This window comes from Balaenoptera musculus, chromosome 1, assembly GCF_009873245.2.
Source record: "Balaenoptera musculus isolate JJ_BM4_2016_0621 chromosome 1, mBalMus1.pri.v3, whole genome shotgun sequence".
Taxonomy (NCBI): Eukaryota; Metazoa; Chordata; class Mammalia; order Artiodactyla; family Balaenopteridae; genus Balaenoptera; species Balaenoptera musculus.
In genome coordinates this window covers 74,546,944-74,566,653 of record NC_045785.1, presented here as the reverse complement: position 1 = coordinate 74,566,653, position 19,710 = coordinate 74,546,944, and the positions used below count along the sequence as shown (strand labels likewise).

General features: G+C 40.2%; 1 protein-coding gene across 3 annotated transcripts in view; it reads right to left on the bottom strand.

Moving 5' to 3' along the window:
* Positions 1 to 19,710, bottom strand: part of DNAI3 (dynein axonemal intermediate chain 3) — a 103,173-nt gene that overhangs the window by 69,220 nt on the left and 14,243 nt on the right. For all 3 annotated transcript variants that reach the window (XM_036870826.1, XM_036872276.1, XM_036871519.1), the window contains 4 exons: positions 14,216 to 14,293; positions 13,771 to 13,809; positions 1,669 to 1,850; positions 969 to 1,073 (listed from right to left, as the gene is read on the bottom strand). In XM_036870826.1, coding sequence (XP_036726721.1) covers positions 969 to 1,073; positions 1,669 to 1,850; positions 13,771 to 13,809; positions 14,216 to 14,279 — 390 coding nt within the window. In that variant the 5' untranslated portion in view covers positions 14,280 to 14,293. The remainder of the gene's footprint in view (positions 1 to 968; positions 1,074 to 1,668; positions 1,851 to 13,770; positions 13,810 to 14,215; positions 14,294 to 19,710) is intronic.

Genomic DNA, 19,710 nt, shown 5'->3' with positions numbered 1-19,710 from the left:
TAAGAGGGAGTGAAACATTATCTCTTATATTTTATTTCCTTTCAAAACAATTTGAAGTAAATATGATAAAATATTAACATTTGTTAATTCTGAGTGGTGACTGTATAGATATTTGTTTCATCATCTGTGCTTTTCTATACACTTGAAATATTTCACCATAATAAAAAAATTAAAACACAGAAAAAAGCAATCATAAAAATAAAACTGAAAATGTTAAGGCTAACTGAGAAATTATTTCAAATGTAAAAAGTGTTCGGTATTTTAAAATTCTATGGCTTTCCTTTATTTTTCTTGCTTATTGGACAACCACACAAACCCCTCTGTCTCCCTCAGTTTGACCAAACCTCCCCATGAGGATGCCAGACCGGAAGGCAAGTGTCAGAAACCTGTTGCCTTTCATGACCACTTTGAACGCAACACCCCAAAGGTGAACTGACTTCCTTTCCTTGGAAACTACCATTCTTTTATTTTCTGCTTATATTTGACACCCTGTTCCCCTCAATTGCCCACTGACCAAGTTGTCCTTTAAAAATTTTGCTTTTAAATAATCATAGCAAAAATTTATGGAGCACTTAGCTTTGTGCCAGGCACTATACAAAGGGCTTTACCTGCATCAGCCCATTTAATCTTCACAACAGCCCTATTGGTGCCACTGTTTTGCAGATGAGAGATTCAGTAGCTTACCCAAAGTCATGGTGATGGCAAGAGGAGAAGCAGGAATATGGGCCAAGGAATGGCCGAGAGCAGTGGTACTCCAGATTTGTTGTTTCCATTCCCACTGGGTAAATGAAGGGCAAATAAGTAGAGTATCTGCTACCCCGAGATGTCTGAGTTAGCTCACCCTTAGCCCACCTACTCTAGGCTCCAGGGAATCAGAGCTGAACAAGAATAATGATGACCATGTCTGGGGTGTCCCCAGAGGTACCACTTCTTTCTGACAATCAACAGATTGCTTAGGGTGTGCTTACATTTAAATAGTTTTCCTTGCCCTCTTCAGTTCCAATAAGATAAAAGTTAAGTCCATATTTGAAGTCTTTGTCGTAAACAAGGAGAAGCTCATCTCCAGGATATTCCTACAAAAATATAATCAAAGAAGAAGGTTAATGTTCAGTAGTCATTCCGTTTATTCAGATATCGACACAAAATTAATATTTCTTTAATCAATCAATCATAGAAGATAACCATAGTGCTAACCTATGGTTAATAACCCCAAATTGCAAAGTTATTTTATTAACTTACAAAAGCTCTTAAAACACAATGCGTCCAGGGAAATTTACCATGCAATTTTATTTCTAACAGGAAAAAAAGGAAGCATTCCTTTTATTTGGTATTGTGCTCTGTAGCATGTTTGCAGACAAATCAGGACTAAAATTGTGAATTAAATAATTAAAGCAGTATGGGAAAATAAGTGTAGGTTCCCTTTCTAGTTAAAATTGGGCAAGGATGAGCTTTTCTGGGTGTGGAATAAGACAAAATGTCACAGGTAGGAGTTTGCTTTTCACAAAAGGTCATCAAGAAGGATTCCCAAGGAGGCATGGGCAAGCTAGCATTTGCCCAAAGTAATGGGAAATGCCAGATTTGAACTCAGAAATCTCTCCAACTTTTGTGATTATGTATCAGGAACCTCTTGAGGTAGGACTGAAAAGTAAAGAGGGATACTGTACTTACCTGAATAATTTTTTTGACTGGATAGAAATCAGATACTGCAGCTCTGTTTTCAAAGTCTGCAAAAATATCTTCTTTTTTGATAAGTTTATAAGGCTGTTCATCTGTGACATCTTCATCTATTCTGCAGTTAAATATCTCCTGCGTCTTGTTAGTTAACACTAAAGGATAAATTTCTGGATGACCTGGGAAAGGCAAAGTGGAATTTGGACATAAATATAACCATTTAAAATATTAACACTAGGCAACATGCGATTGTTTGCTTTAAATAATTGCCTTGGTTAAAATTTTAAAAGATTTTAAAATCATTGTTCATATTTTTAAAGTAAGTTTATCCATTATAAAAAATGTCAACAAATGAACTTATTTACAAAACAGAAACAGACTCACAGACTTAGAAAACAAACTTATGGTTACAAAAGGGGAAATGTGGCGGCAGGGAGGGATAAACTGGGAGTTTGGAATTAACATATATACACTACTATACTTAAAATAGATAACCAACAAGGACCTACTGTATAGCACAGGGAACTGTACTCAATATTCTATAATAACCTCAATGGGAAAAAAATCTGAAAAAGAATAGCTGTATGTGTATGTATAACTGAATCACTTTGCTGTACACCTGAAACACAGCATTGTAAATCAATTATACTCCAATATAAAATAAAAAAATTTTTTTAAATGTCAAAAAGATAAAAAGATGAAAATAACAATTACCCATAATTCTATCTCTCAAGAGAGAACCTCTATTAATCGTTTGCTCTATTTCCTTCCAGTCACTCCATATATAGTATCTTAAATGAAATTCTAAATCCTGCCTTTCATACTTACCATTATGTCACTAGAATTTTACTATGACATTATATAATTTTTCTAATGCATCATTTTAAATTAATGTAATTCTATAGCATAATTTTTAACCATTCTGTTGTTGGTAAGCATTATATTTTTTCTCATTTGTTTCTAGTGATTATAAATAACTCTACAAACAAATATATAGGTTATAAACTTTTATCACATTTCAAATTATTTTCTTAGGATAGGTTTTAAAAAAAATTTTTTGTGTGTGGTTTAACATTATATTTTAAATCTGAAAGAAGACAAAGGTCAAATTCTCAAAACTAATACTTAAGATCTAATGAAGACAGTTATATATGATGAGAATGTACAGAAATGGCCTGAATCACAGTTGAAAATAGCAGTTCATATTTTTTTTTCAGTTATACATATACCTGTAACTGTTCTTTTTCAAATTATTTTCCCAGGATAGGTTTTAAAAGTGAAATTATTGGTTCAAAGATATTATCACCATTTTAGGCTCTATCAAACCTGTATTGCTCTCCTAAAACACCTCCTCCCTCACCCCTTCACCTGTTGCTCTCTCTCACCAGGTGACCCTGCTTCCTCTCACAGAGAAAATTCTGTGTCTGTACAGCAAAGAATCCTGTGATGTCCCGCAGCCCTGTCCACCAGCTCATCAGCACAGGCCACGCCTTTCTGCCTTTCCCTCCAGTTCGAAGACCTGCCTGCCCCTCTCCACCTTTCTCAGCCCATCAACTCTTCCTCTCCCATCAACCTTTCCTACCTCTGTGCTGTTTGCCCTCAGCATGCTGATTTGCTCAATGGTCTCCCATTTTAAAGAAACCTTCCCTTGACCCTAGATAGGTACCTCTGCTCCCTAGGGCTCTTTTTCAGTCAAACTTGTCATTCAGTTCTTCATACTTTTTTTAAAAAGTAAATTTATTTTATTTTTGCCTGCGTTGGGTCTTCGTTGCTGCGTACAGGCTTTCTCTAGTTGCGGCGAGCGGGGGCTACTCTTCGTTGTGGTGCGTGGACTTCTCATTGTGGTGGCTTCTCTTGCTGCGGAGCATGGGCTCTAGGCGAGCGGGCTTCAGTAGTTGTGGTGCATGAGCTTAGTTGCTCCGCGGCACGTGGGATCATTCTGGACCAGGGCTCGAACCCGTGTCCCCTGCATTGCCAGGCGGATTCTTAACCACTGCGCCACCAGGGAAGCCCTAGTTCTTCACACTTTAAAGCTACTGACTTTCCAATTAGGTTGTATTAGTAAAGCTGGAACTGGGGAGGAAGGTGAGGTAGGGAATCCCTCTTCCCTCCTCTGGCTCCCCAGTCCCAGAATTGCCCTCAAAATAGGAGGGAGGGGAGGTTCAACAGGCTTCCACTCCTGTTCTTCCTGTCCCTTTGCCCCTCACCCCAGGTCAGTCCTGGGCAGCAGCAGCAAGCCCTGGGACAGCGGATGGAAGAAGACAAGGTATCGTTTTGCCTCAATCTTCTCTCTCAATCCTACTTCTCATTTTTCTTATCCTTTTTATCACCATCAGCTTCTACCACCGCAGGTTCAGTTCTGCATTTATCCCCAGAACTCCCTCCCCCAACTCTATGCTCCGGGGGCCCCAGAACCCACTCCCATCCTCTCCAGGCCCCCCACACCTGGATGTCCCAACATCCTCCCTCCCACTGCTCAACAGGTGCGTCATCGAGGGGAAAAGTGCATGCAGCCTCTCAAGTAGGAATTTTGAGCTTATTTTCCCACAGAAACATTGACCCCTCTCCCTGGAAGCTCTATGATACGATTATTCAGGTGATTATTAGTGACTCTATGCATAAACACTGGTTATATATGGAAATATATTCCAAATTGCAATCAGTTGGCATAATAAACAAACATTTGGAATACAAGTGGTTCGTAAATTAGGGACAAATTGCCCATTTTTATCTCCCCTTAAAATACTAACCCTAACACCTGCATGTAGGGGATGCTCAAAGGCAACTGGTTTTTTGTTGTTGTTGTTGTTGTTGTTTGTTTGCTTCAGATCATATTTATTGGGGGGTTAGGGGTGGGGATCTTGGGGTTAGAGGGCGGCAGCAAGTGCGGCTGGCGGGATGAGCCGCTCTCCACGCGCCTGCGGGAACTGTCCGGGTGTCAGGGACGGGACGGTCCAGGGCCAGAGGGCACGCAGGATCCCGGGGGTGCTTATGACAGGAAGCAGTGTTCTGGCGCCTGGGATGCGGGGGTGGGGGTGGGGTCTCCAGAGCTTCACGCAGAGCAGGGCCCCCAGCACGCCTTCGGGGGGGACCTCAGGGCCCAGATCCTGGTTGGTGGTGAGGCGGAGGTGACGCAGGGCAGCCACAGCCTCGGGGTCTGCCCCAAAACAACTGCTGACTTGATTCACATGCAAGTTATCCTTTAAAATCATACTGCCAGCCGTAATTTGTAGAGTGTCCGATGCATGAGAGCCCTTGGCGTTTTGTCTTGGAAAACCGCTAGGTGGAACTGTGAGACCCACACGGAGCTGGAGCCGAAACGGAGGCGGCTGCCCTTCATAAACAGAGGTGCTCACAGAGACCAGGAAGCTTCCTACCCGCCAAGGAATTGGAAGGACACTGACAGAGATGGCGTTCTATGTCACCTGCTCCCGCCAAACATACTGCAAATCCTACTGGCTGGATATCTGTCATAAAAATAATCCTTTTACACTACTTGGGCTTTTTCAAGGCAACTTTAATAGAGGCTCTAACGTTCCTTTATCTAGAAGTTAGCAGTAGTAGTAGCCTGTTTCTGGCTGGGGTCGGGAATCAGTAATAACTGCAGGCAACTAGTAGACAATAGACTACACAGAACTCCTAGAGTCCAGTACCTCCGTGCCCTACCTGAACAATGGCCAAACTAAACAGAGCAAGGCCTGACGCTACTGGCCACCCCAAGGGTCTCTGGCTAAATTCAGTGTAAGAATTGTTGTTATTTAGGCTTTGAGGCCTGCACTGAAGACAGCACTGTAGGTATATAACAATGAGGCTCTGGTGATTAGCGATGAGATGGGCTCTGGGCTCAGTTGTGCCTCCAGCAGAGTGGTCCAGGAGGGTGAGAAAGATGTTGGAGCAGAGGAGAAGGGCTGCAGGGCCTCCTGCTTACAAAGGTCAGGAGTGCCTGCCATGAGGGAAAGACCTACTGGATAGGGGGCCTGGCCAGTGCAGTGAGTGAATAACAGCGTGAGTAAATAACAGCATGTTAATTATAGTAGCTTCTGTGAAGCACCTACTGCCAGACACTATTCTAAGCACATTACATGGATTATTAATTCATTTACTCTTCATAACAACATTCAGAGGCCGCTCCTATAATTGTCTCCATTTTTTAGCTGAGAAAACAGAGTCCAAGTAAGGTATCCAAGGTTGGGGGCTGGGAGTTAGAAATAGGGATAGGGAAGCTAGGATCCAAACCAAGGTCCCTGCATTGTAACTAGCAGGCCATACTTTCTCTCAAAAGTGTGAACACAGCAGAGCACAGGAGATGGTCCTCTTCCTCCTTCACAGATAGTCAGGGAGGTAAAGAGAGATACACTGTACAGGATGCAGTGAATGGCAGTTATTCACCTAGTAGCCTGGTAGAGCAGGAGCCAAAGACAGACTCAAGTTCCACATAACTAACTAGCTCGGAATCTTGCTGTGTGCACAAGGAAGAGGCCAGTGCAATACAAATCATAGGTCACACATCAGTTGTCCTGCATATTGAAACAGAGTATGTAAATAAGCCCCATGCATTTCATCCATACAATTTTTTTAGCATTTTGGTTGTTGTTTACTTAAAAAAAACCACAGTTTTATTGAGATATAATTGATAAATAATAAACTGTATATATTTAAAGTGTACAATTTGATAAACATATGCATTTACCCATGAAACCATCATCACAATGGAGATAAAGAACACATCCATAATCCCCAAAAGTTTCCTCCTGCCACTTCTCCCAGCACCCCTCCTCACTCCCAGGCAACCACTGCTCTGCTTTCTATTACTATAGATTTGTAGTTTGTTTTTTATGGAATAGTTATAAAACTCACCTCTCTGGGCATCCGCTTCCTCATCTGAGGAATGAGGTAGTGATACCTACCTCATGAGCTTGTTGCAGAAGTTAACTTAGGCAGTCCATGCACATTTCCTTAAAAATTGCACAACATATACTTTTTGTTTGTTTGTCTTCTTTTGCTCAGCACAATTATTTTGAGACTCACTCATGTTGCTGCACGTAGCAGTAGCTCATTCCTTTATATTTCTGACTAGTACTTCATAAAAGAAAAATCAATTAGGCAAAGATTTCTTAAGAGTTACAGTTTGGGGTGTTGTATATTGGAAATCTTTGCTAATCCAAGGTCACAAAGATTTTTCTCCTATGTTTTCTTCTAGAAGTTTTATAATATTTGGTTTTATATTTAGGTCTATGATCCATTTTGAGATAATTTTTGTATACGATGTGCAATATGGACTGAGGTTCACTTTTCTGCATGTAAATATCCAACTGTTCCAGCATCATTTGTTGAAAAGACTATCTCTTCTCCATTGAACTGCCTTTGTACTTACTTTTGTTGAAAATCAGTCGACCATATATATATGTGAATATAGTTTTGGACTCCTTATTCTCATTCACTGATCTATTTCTCTATCTTTTTTTTTGGCCGCGCCATGCAGCTTGTGGGATCTTAGTTCCCTGACCAGGGAATGAACAAGGGCCCTTGTCAGTGAAAGTGCGGAGTCCTAACCACTGGACCGCCAGGGAATTCCCTATTTCTCTATCTTTATAGTATTTTGTTTTTATAGTAACAACAGTAAAATGCAAACCTTCTTTGAGACAGCCCTCTGTAAGGAAATGTGCATGTACTACCTAATTTAACTTCTGCAACAAGCTCATGAAGTAGGTATCACTACCTCATTCTTCAGATAAGGAAGCAGAGGCCCAGAGAGGTGAAGTTGTTTGGGGCCACACAGTCATTAAGTGGCAGAATTATGATTCAAACCACATCTGTTTAATTCCAAAAACTGTGCTATTAATCACTTGTGGTAAACAGAATAATGTCCCCCCAGAGATATCCATGTCCTAATTTCTGAAACCTGTGAATATGTTGCCTTACATGCCAAAAGGGACTTGCAGGTGTGATTAAGTTCAGGATCTTGAGACGGGAAGATCTCAAGAGGTGAGTCCAATGTAAACACAAGGGTCCTTATAAGAGGAAGGCAGGAGGGTCAATGCCAAGGAAGGACATGTGCCAGAGAAAGATTAGAAGATGTTATGCTGCTGGCTTTGAAGACAGAGGAAGGGGCCAAGAGTCAATGAACACAGGGAGCCATTAGGTGAAAAAGGTAAAAAAACAGATTATCCCTTCAGAGCCTCCAGAAGGAACCAGCACTGCCAACACCTTGACTTTACCCCAGTGAAAGTAATTTCAGACTCCTGATTTCTAAAATTGTATGATAATAAATTTGTGGTAATTTGTTATAGCAGCAATAGACCATTAATACACCACAGATACTCTAACCTGTATTAAAGTGTGACTTATAATTTGGGTAAATTATTTAACTTTTGGGAGTCACAGCACCTCCATCTTGTAATGGCCACAGTAATGTTCCTTCCTAGAGCTAAAGGGATGAGAGGGGTATGCCTGGCAGAAAGCTGTTGTTCCATAAATGTTAACTACATGTAAAAATCATACCTCTTCTCTAGAAACCTCCAGACGTTGCCTTAATTAGCAGACAGTTTTTAGCTAGTCTATTGCTCCCTTGGTTCCTTGGTAGGAAAGGGAAACCTAGTCCCCTGCAGCATGACAGCCACGAGTCCTGAGTGACAGCTGACAATGTCAGGACCCCACAGCAAGGAAGTCAGAGGGTCCTGGTGTTGCCTGAGGGGAGTCTGAGGGTAGAGAGAGAGGCTGTAAAATAAGGGGATTCTAAGTCAAAACCTACCCTCAAGTCTCACTACAAAGTGCTGAGATTTCTTTTTCTTTTTTTTTCTCCTTAAAGAAACATACTCATATCTATTTTTCAGTCCATTTACTTTCAGCTGAAACCTCTCCACCATGCCCCATTCTCAGGTCCATGGATTTGCTTACCAGTTAATTATTTAGTCAGGAAATATTTACTACGCAGCTACTACGTGAAAAGCATGGTGCTAGTGGCAGGGTATACAATCTAGAGGGGGAGATGGACATTACATAGATAAATACACTCAGAAATACATAAGGACAAATGGTGACAATTGCTATCTAGGAGAAAACAGGGTGAGAGATAGAACATAGAACTAAGGAGGGTGGTAGTGTTGGTGGTCTGTCTAAACAGGAAGAACAGGGAAAGCAATTTATTCAATCAATCAACCAACAAATATTTATTGAATGCTTATTCTGTATCAAGATAGGCATTGGGGTAGAGGGGTGAAAGAGTTTCTGTTCCCCTGAAGCTTGTGTGTGTGAAAGAAAGAGAGAGAGAAAAAGAGAGAGAGAGAGAGAGCGCACACAAGGGAGGGCCAGCATGGGTGGGTATGTATATAAATAGGTAGGTGTTATAAATGCATAAACAAATATATGCTCCATCCTCATTCATAAATTTTATATTTGCAAATTCACTTGCTAAAATGCATTTGTAATCCCAAGATCAATAGTTGTGGCACTTTCACGTTCATTAGTGGGCATGCTTAAAGTGACAAAAAATGTGAATTGCCTGATGTGCACATTGCCAGGTAAGGTCAAACAAGATGACGCTCTACCATCTTCCATGTGCTCTCATACTGCAAACAGTGTCCTTCCACTGTCTGTGTAGTACCACATTTTTCACATTTTTGTGCTTTGTATTGGTGATTTGCCTATTTAAAATGGTCCCCAAGCTTACTGGTAAAGTGCTGTCTAGTGTTCCTAAGTGCAAAAAGGCTGTGATATGCTTTACAAGAAAACGTGTGTATTAGATAAGCATCAGTCAGGCATGAATTATAGTGCTGTTGGCTGTGAGTTCAATGTTAATGAATTAGCAATATATATTAAATAAGTCATCTTTAAAGAGAAACACACATAAAACAAGGTTATGTATTAATTGGTTAATGAAATGTTGTGACCAGAGGCTTGGAGGAACCTAATCCTGTATTTTCCCTAGGAGCAATGGTTCAGTATCTGCTAATTCAGCGTTTGCAGCAACTGTATAGAACTTCCATGAATAATGAGAATTGACTGTACTTTAACTTCAGAATTATGGTAAGTGCTATGAAGGCAATAAAATAGGGTACTAGGTGAAAGAGAGGCCTTCAAGGAAGGCCTCTTGCAGAGATTAGATTGGAGTCTGGATCTGAATGATAAGAAGGAGGTAGTTGCATGGAAGGCTTATCCAGGCATTGGGAGCAGCAAGAGCAAAGGTCCTGAGGCAGGAACAAATTCAGTATGTTTTGTGCTAAGTAAGGCTGATGAGCTGTAGATGGAGGTGAAGGACAGAGAGACAAGGTCAGAGAGGAAGGTGGAGCCAGGACCACTATAAGGACAAAGAAAAGCCATGGGAGAGTTTAAGCAGGAAAGAGCCAAGTCAGAAGGGTTTCTGTGTGCAGAATGCATTGAAGGAGGCTGAGTGGAAGCAGGGATACCGGTTAGGGGTTAAGGATCTAATCTAAATGAGGGATGTGGAGGCTAAGGTTGCAGATGTGGAGATTATGTGAATTGAATGGGTTTGAGATATGTTTTAGATGTGGAATTGACAGGACTTGGTATGGTTTAGATGCAAGTGAGGAGGTGTTGACAGGGAGAAAGGAGTCAAAGATAACTCCCAAGATTCTGGGTGGTGCATTCATTAATTCAGTAAACATTTGTTGGGCAGCACACCCGGCTCCAATGCCATTTACTGTGAGCTAACATCCTCCCACCACCTCCCTGCCTTCACACTCCACACCTGCAGCCCCTTTGCTCCCTTGGCCTGGCCACCATCATCTCTTTCCTAGATTGTTGCAGTAGCTTCCTAACTAGTCTCTGCCTCTGTCTTTGCCCCTGCAATTCCCAAAAGAGTAGCCAGGGTGGCCCTTTAAAAACATAAGTCAGTTGTTTTTGGATGGAATGTCCTATAAATATCAATTAAGTCCATCTTGTTTAATGTATCATGTAAAGCTTGTGTTTCCTGATTTATTTTCATTTTGGATGATCTGTCCATTGGTGAAAGTGGGGTGTTAAAGTCCCCTACTATGATTGTGTTACTGTCGATTTCCCCTTTTACAGCTGTTAGTATTTGCCTTATGTATTGAGGTGCTCCTATGTTGGGTGCATAAATATTTACAATTGTTATATCTTCTTCTTGGATTGATCCCTTGATCATTATGTAGTGTCCTTCTTTGTCTCTAGTAATAGTCTTTGTTTTAAAGTCTATTTTGTCTGACATGAGAATTGCTACTCCAGCTTTCTTTTGATTTCCATTTGCATGGAGTATCTTTTTCCATCCCCTCAGTTTCAGTCTGTGTGTGTCCCTAGGTCTGAAGTGGGTCTCTTGTAGACAGCATATATATGGGTCTTGTTTATGTATCCATTCAGCCAGTCTACGTCTTTTGGTTGGAGCGTTTAATCCATTTACATTTAAGGTAATTATCGATATGTATGTTTCTATTACCATTTTCTTAGTTGTTTTGGGTTTGTTATTGTAGGTCTTTTCCTTCTCTTGTGTTTCTTGCCTAGAGAAGTTCCTTTAGCATTTGTTGTAAAGCTGGTTTGGTGGTGCTGAATTCTCTTAGCTTTTGCTTGTCTGTAAAGGTTTTAATTTCTCTGTCAAATCTGAATGAGATCCTTGAAAGAAATTAAAGACGATACAAATAGATGGAGAGATATACCATGTTCTTGGATTGGAAGAATCAACATTGTGCAAATGACTATACTACCCAAAGCAATCTACAGATTCAATGCAATCCCTTTCAAACTACCACTGGCATTTTTCACAGAACTAGAACAAAAAATTTCACAGTTTGTATGGAAACACAAAGGATCCCGAATAGCCAAAGCAAACTTGAGAAAGAAAAACGGAGCTGGAGGAATCAGGCTCCCTGACTTCAGACTATACTACAAAGCTACAGCAATCAAGACAGTATGGTACTGGCACAGAAGCAAATATAGATCAATGGAACAGGATAGAAAGCCCAGAGATAAACCCATGCATTTATGGTCACCTTATCTTTGATAAAGGAGGCAGGAATATATACAGTGGAGAAAAGACAGCCTCTTCAATAAGTGGTGCTGGGAAAACTGGACAGCTACATGTAAAAGAATGAAATTAGAACACTCCCTAACACCATACACAAAAATAAACTCAAAATGGATTAAAGACCTAAATGTAAAGCCAGACACTATAAAACTCTTAGAGGAAAACACAGGCAGAACACTCTATGACATAAATCACAGCAAGATCCTTTTTGACCCACCTCCTAGAGAAATGGAAATAAAAACAAAAATAAACAAATGGGACCTAATGAAACTTAAAAGCTTTTTCACAGCAAAGGAAACCATAAATAAGATGAAAAGACAGCCCTCAGAATGGGAGAAAATATTTGCAAATGAAGCAACTGACAAAGGATTAATCTCCAAAATTTACAGGCAGCTCATGCAGCTCATGCAACATCAAAAAAACAAACAACCCAATCCAAAAATGGGCAGAAGACCTAAGTAGACATTTCTCCAAAGAAGATATACAGATTGCCAACAAACAGGTGAAAGCATGCTCAACATCACTGATCATTAGAGAAATGCAAATCAAAACTGCAATGAGGTATCACCTCACACCAATCAGAATGGCCATCATCAAAAAATCCAGAAACAATAAACACTGGAGAGGGTGTGGAGGAAAGGGAACCCTCTTGCACTGTTGGTGGGAATGTAAATTGATACAGCCACTATGGAGAACAGTATGGAGGTTCCTTAAAAAACTAAAAATAGAACTACCATACGATCCAGCAATCCCACTACTGGGCATATACCCTGAGAAAACCATAATTCAAAAAGATTCATGTACCACAATATTCATTGCAGCTCTATTTGCAATAGCCAGGACATGGAAGTAACCTAAGTGTCCATCGACAGATGAATGGATAAAGAAGATGTGGCACATATATATAATGGAATATTACTCAGCCATAAAAAGAAACGAAATTGAGTTATTTTTAGTGAGGTGGATGGACCTAGAGTCTGTCATACAGAGTGAAGTAAGTCAGAAAGAGAAAAACAAATACTATATGCTAACACATATATATGGAATCTAAAAAAAAAAATGTCATGAAGAACCTAGGGGCAAGACAGGAATAAAGACACAGGCCTACTAGAGAATGGACTTGAGGATACGGGGAGGGGGAAGGGTACGCTGGGACAAAGTGAGAGAGTGGCATAGACATATATACACTACCAAACGTAAAATAGATAGCTAGTGGGAAGCAGCCGCATAGCACAGGGAGTTCAGCTCGGTGCTTTGTGACCACCTAGAGGGGTGGGATAGGGAGGGTGGGAGGGAGGGAGACGCAAGAGGGAGGGGATATGGGGATATATGTATATGTATAACTGATTCATTTTGTTATAAAGCAGAAACTAACACACCATTGCAAAGCAATTATACTCCAAGAAAGATGTTAAGAAAAAAAAAAAAAGTCAGATCATGTTACCTCTCTGCTTAAATACCGCCAACAGCTCCCCATCCTAAAAGCCAAAATCTTTACAATGACCAGCAAGGCTTGTAGAGATTCCTCCTCCCCACCTTCACTGTTTCCCCTCTGTTTCTAAACATGAAGTGCATCATCTAATGCAACTCTGAGAAAAAGTTTCAACAACAACAACAAAAATAAAAGTTGTTGGAATAAGATTATTTAGCCTCTAAAAGTAGGAACCATATTAGTTCGGTTGTTTAAGTTCTAGTTTATTTGCTTAAAAATCAGCCTCTTTCCTTGAAATAGCGGAACCCCACTGTAGCGTACAGATAAATATTGCCCATGATCAGAGTTTGAAAAATACTATTATAATAAAAGTAATGACTTGCAGACAACACACTTTACAGTTATAAAAGGTCTCTCAATAATCATACAATGTTGGATTTTTAAGGGACTTCTTGGTCCAAGTCTATTTCTCAGTTTGAAATTCTCTCTTCCACTCTTACTTTTTATTTTTTCTTTAAAAATTTTATTTTATATTCCAAATGACATGATGTAACTTTAGTCCATGCACATTTTGATCAATCATTTCAATCTGTAATATTCTCACTTGCTTATTGCATATTAAATTGTTGTAGAACTGGGGACGTAAATTTTAAACTGTATTTCCACTTACCCATGCTCTCCATATTCACAGGTTCTGCTTCTTCACTAACTAGAATATAATAAAATGATGTCAAATTTACATTTTTGAGTCAAATATGTATCTTAGTTTACTACAATCTTCTACCAAGGCTTAAAACACAAAACATAAGGCAAATACACAGTGAGGACTTAAGCTATTTTATGAATAATTAAATAGAAACTGAATAATTGTCTTTCTTACAGAATTATCTCATAGTGATATATTTGCTATGACATTTATTATATGACATTTAATTGATATTGTAATGAAATGAATAAAAATAATAATAAATCCCCGTGTTTTGAATTCCACTTGTGTTTGACTTTATGACAGCAAAAACATTTATTTGAGACATAAAACCGTGATCGTTTTGGCTGCTAATATATGTACGAATACTAAATCCATAAAAGTCCCATTAATGAAAAAACAATCCTACCAGGTAATGTTATTTTAGTTTTGCCACGTTTTGAGCTCTTTTGTTTTTGACGTTTTGGAGCCATGGCTCTAACTTAGGCTGCATAAAGAGAGAAAATCATTAGTAAATTCTGGTTTACAGTTTCAAATAGTAAGCATTATCATTTAGTAAACATAAGAATATGTTTTCTAAGTTTTGCCCTCAGCTAAATCAACATGTATCTTCACAGAATGGGTGTTCTGTGACCACAGGTTTATTGCAACAACAGTCTTCCTAATGAGATTTTGCCATTCCAGCAGAGCCATTCAACTGAAGCACAAGGAGGTGACCTGCCAACACTTCAAGGTTTCCGCCACAGGCCCTGCCATGGAACCACAAGAGAGGACACTGGATCCCCTGCCTCCTGCTCCTGTTTCCATTCCAGGGAGCTGTTTTGCGCTGCCCTGTGCCCAGCTCCCTGGCAGGTGCCCCAGCTAAAAACACAGGCTTAAAGTCCATGGGCAGACACAGACTCACAATGTGCACATATACATAATTTTTAAATAACATAATTTAAATAGTACTTTTGTCCTAGCATATGTACATGTAACCACTGTGTCCTTATTTGCACTGTCAGAGAATACCTCCAAACGTTTGCTATGGAATTACTCATCAATTCTGACAGGACATAGTATGGCCGAGATCACTGCTGTGACACTAAATCCTTGTCATCTCCTCAATGATCAGCTGTGTCCCATCTTGTTAAATGATTAGGAGTGTGATTTCAGGAGTCTGACCAGCAGGGTTTAAAAACAGACTCTACTCTTTTTCAATATACTTTTTTTTTTATTGGGGTATGGTTGTTTTACAATGTTGTGTTAGTTTCTGCTGTACAATGAAGTGAATCAACTATATGTATACATATATCCTCTCCCTCTTGGACCTCCCTCCTACCCCCCACCCCCCAACCCACCCATCTAGATCACCACAGAGCACCAAGCTGACCTCCCTGTGCTATACAGCAGGTTCCCACTAGCTATGTATTTTACACATGGTAGTATATATATGTCAATCCTAATCTCCCAATTCATCCCACTCCCCCTCCCCCTCTGTGTCCACACATTCATTTTCTATGTCTGCATCTCTATTCCTGCTCTGCAAATTGGTTCATCTGTATCATTTTTCTAGATTCCACATATATGCATTAATATATTTGTTTTCGCTTTCTGACTTACTTCACTATGTATAACAGGCTCTAGGTCCATCCACATCTCTACAAATGACCCAATTTCGTTTCTTTTCATGGCTGAGTAATATTCCATTGTATATATGTGCCACATCTTCTTTGTCCATTCATCTGTCGATGGACATTTAGGTTGCTTCCATGTCCTGGCTATTGTAAATAGTACTGCAATGAACACTGGGGTACATGTGTCTTCTTGAATTATGGTTTTCTCGGGGTATATGCCCAGAAGTGGGATTGCTGGGTCATATGGTAGCTCTATTTTTAGTTTTTTAAGGAATCTCCGCACTGTTCTCCACAGTGGCTGTATCAATTTACGTTCCCACCAACAGTGCAAGAGGGTTCCCTTTCTCCACACCCTCTCCAACATTTATTGTTTGTAGATTTTTTGATATTGGCCATTCTGACCCGTGTGAGGTGATCTCTCATTGTAGTTTTGATTTGCATTTCTCTAATCATTAGTGATGCTGAGCATCTTTTCACGTGCCTCTTGGCCATCTGTATGTCTTCTTTGGAGAAGTGTTTATTTAGGTCTTCTGCCCATTTTTTGATTGCGTTGTTTTTTTGATATTGAGCTGCATGAGCTAAAAACAGACTCTACTTTTTACCAGCTTAGTGACCCTAGGCAAATTATTTACTTTCTAAGCCTCAGTGTATTCATCTGTCTAATGGGGATAATAATAAAACCTACCTCACAGGGTAGGGTGTTAGGAATTATTTATTAATACTATGATATTCATGCTTATTTTATTATGTGAAAACAGAGGCCCCAAGAGGTCAGGTAATTTGCCTGAGGGGATGTGTAAACTGTGGATGGTGGAGTCAGGTTGTGACCCCAAGCAGTCTGGCTCCAGTGTCCATGCTCTTAACCTTTGTATGAGACTATCCCTTGGATTTCAGTGATAAATATTTACTGTGTTTCATTACAAATGAAGCTATTTAAAAGTATTGTCTTTACCTGGAAAGGTATGATTTTATTATTTAATCAGCATTTTATGATTCTGACAATGAAGGAATTTCTACTTTTTAAATGTTGTGCAATGGACGGCTCTGATCCAACATTTCAACCTGTCAAGTGTCCTTCATCCCACTTCCCAGACTTAGTGTAATTTCAAATATTGAACCTAATCTGTTTTCTCAGAAGATTCTTTATCAATGTACCCATCTCCATACTCTATTTCAGCTGTATTTGACTTAAAATACACAAAAACACTGTGAAGGTCACCCAAACCCACCCTACATGTGCACGCACACACACACACACACACGGTCACCCCACCACCACTATGTATTCCACAAATATTTATTGAGTGACTATAATGTGCCAGATGATTTCCTAGGTGTTAAGAATACAGCTGAGAAAAAATAGGCAAAACCCCTGCCCTGATAGAGCTTATGTCCTAGTGGGGAGAGAGCAAAGGAAGAAGCAAAATAACTGGTACTTCAGATGGTGATAACTATTAAGGAGAAAAATCAAGTAGGAAGGGGAGAGGGAGTGTAGGAGTGGGAGGTCACAATCAGGGAAGACCTCACTTAAATAACGTTGGAGCAAAGACCTAAGAGGAGGGAGGGAGCCAGAAATACAGATATCTAGGGAAAAAGGGGTATTTCCAGGCAGAGGGAATGGTAAGTGTAAAGGTTCTGGGGCAAGAGTATGCTTGGCACTTTTAAGAAAACACGAGATGGCTGGAGTGGAGTGATTGAGGGGAAGACTAGGAGGTGAAGTTGATCAGAGAGGTAAAGGGGGTATATATTACAGTAAGTCCCCTACATACAAATGAGTTCTGTCCCCAGAGCGCATTCTTAAGTCCAATTTTGTTCGCAAGTCCAACAGAGTTAGCCTAGGTACCCAACTAACACAATCGGCTATATAGTACTGTACTGTAATAGGTTTATAATACTTTTCACACAAATAATACACAAAAAAACAAACACAAAAAATAAAAAAAACATTTTAAATCTTACAGTACAGTACCTTGAAAAGTACAGTAGTACAGTACAACAGCTGGCATACAGGGGCATGTTCGCATCTTTGAAAGTTTGCAAGCTGAAGGTTCATATGTAGGGGACTCACTGCAGTCAGCTTTGCTGTAGTAACAAATGCCCTTTAACTCTCAGTAACATGCAACAGCAAACATTTATTTCTTCCCATGTTCTGCCTTATGGCTGTGGGTGAGTTGCTGCTTCAAGTCTTATTCTGGGACACAGGCTGAAGGAGCAATGCCTATCTGACACACACTACTTTCATGGCAGAAGAAAAAGTGAGAACTAAGAACCGCGTGATGCTTTCTGAATCTTCTCCTTGGCACTGGCACACTGTCCTTTTTTCTGCTCACATTCCATTGGCTCAAGCAACTCACACAGCCAATCCTGATAATGGGAGAAGAATGTATACTTGCATAGCAATGGGTCGAATGTGTGATCCTCTTAAAAGGAAGGTAGGTAATAGGGGCAATTATGTAATATACCACAAGGGAGCTAGGTCCTGGATAAGGACTTTGGGTTTTACTCTGAATGAGGTGGGGAGCTTTGGATGGTTTTGAGCTGGGGAGTTACTTTACTTGACCTGACTCACATTTTAAGGATCACTATGGCTGCTGTGTCTCGAAGACTGTAGCAAGGAAAGGGCTGAAGCAGAAAATCCAATTAAGAGACAAGTCAGTAATCCAAGAGAGAGATGATGGCAGTTTAGATCAGGGAGGTGAGAGTGGGACGGAAAAAGTGACTGGATTCAGGGTATATTTTGTAAGTAGCGCCAACAGGATTTGCTGATGACATGGATGTAGGGTCTGAGAGAAAGAAAGAGATCAAGGATGACTTCAGTGAGTTTTGCTTAAGGAAATGAAAGTATGGGGTTGCTGTTTATTGAGATGGGGATCCCCTGGGAAGAACAGATTTGAAAGGGAAGATCAGGAGTTCAATTTGGGGCATGTTAAATTAGACCATAAACTGGACTATAAACTCTGGATGGATGGGGGTTGTGTTTTCTTTCCTATTATTGTAACCTCTGTACCTGACAAATGTATCAATACATACTGAGAAAAATCGTTAACTTAATGATTCCCTGGTCCTCCCTTCCCCCCTTCCACTCTTAGTTTGTGAATTTCCAGTCTGAACAAAAGGCTTTTGCCTAATGGCCTGTGGAATAACCTGTATGCATGCTTTATTAGTTTTCTATTGCTGCTGTAACAAATTATCACAAACTTAGCCTCTTAAAACAACACAAATTTATTATCTTACAGTTCTGTAGTTCCAAAGTCTGGCATGGATCTCACTGGGCTAAAAGCAACGTGTCAGGGCTTCCCTGATGGCGCAGTGGTTAAGAATCAGCCTGCCAATGCAGGGGACATGGGTTCGAGCCCTGGTCTGGGAAGATCCCACATGCCGCAGAGTAAGTAAGCCCGTGCCCCACAACTACTGAGCCTGCGCTCTAGAGCCCGCCAGCCACAACTACTGAAGCCCGTGCGCCTAGAGCCCATGCTCCACAACAAGAGAAGCCACCGCAATGAGAAGCCCACGCACTGCAACGAAGAGTACCCGCTCACTGCAACTAGAGAAAGCCCGCGTGCAGCAATGAAGACACAACACAGCCAAAAATAAAAATAAATAAATTAAAGAATAAATAAAATAAAATAAAATAAAATCACCGTGTCAACAAGGCTGCATTCCATTCTTTTTAGAGGCTTTAAGGGAGAATCTTGCCTTGTCTCCTTGCCTTTTCCTACTTCTGGAGGCCCCCAGCATTTCTCGGCTTGTAGGTCCTCTTCTTACATCTTCAAAGCCAGCAATGGTGGGTTAAGTCCTTCTCACATAGCGTACTCAGATCTTCATTTCTTCCACCCTCCTCCACTTTCAAGAACACTTGTGATTACCTTGGACTCACCTCGATAATAAAGGATAACCTCTCTATTTTAAGGTCGGCTAATTAGCAATTTTAATGTCATTTGCAACCTTAACTCTTCTTTGCCATGTGTAGTAAGATATTCACAGGTTCAGGGATTACCAGGTGCTGCTTGAATATATAGGTATCAGTTTAACACAATCATCCCAAGAAACAGTCAAAATAATCACGTGCCCAGTTCTTTTCAAATGTTGCTATTAAATGATGTGGGTAATTTGGTTATTTCCGATTTTGGGGGAAAACAAAGTTAATTTTCCAGCAGTATATCAGGTGACAAAATTGGAACAAACATTAAATGTGTGCTGCCTTACCAGAACAGTTCATTTACTACTTTCACAAATATTAATTAACTCCCGTGTCTAAAATATTGACTAGTGACCAAGGAAAAGGGAA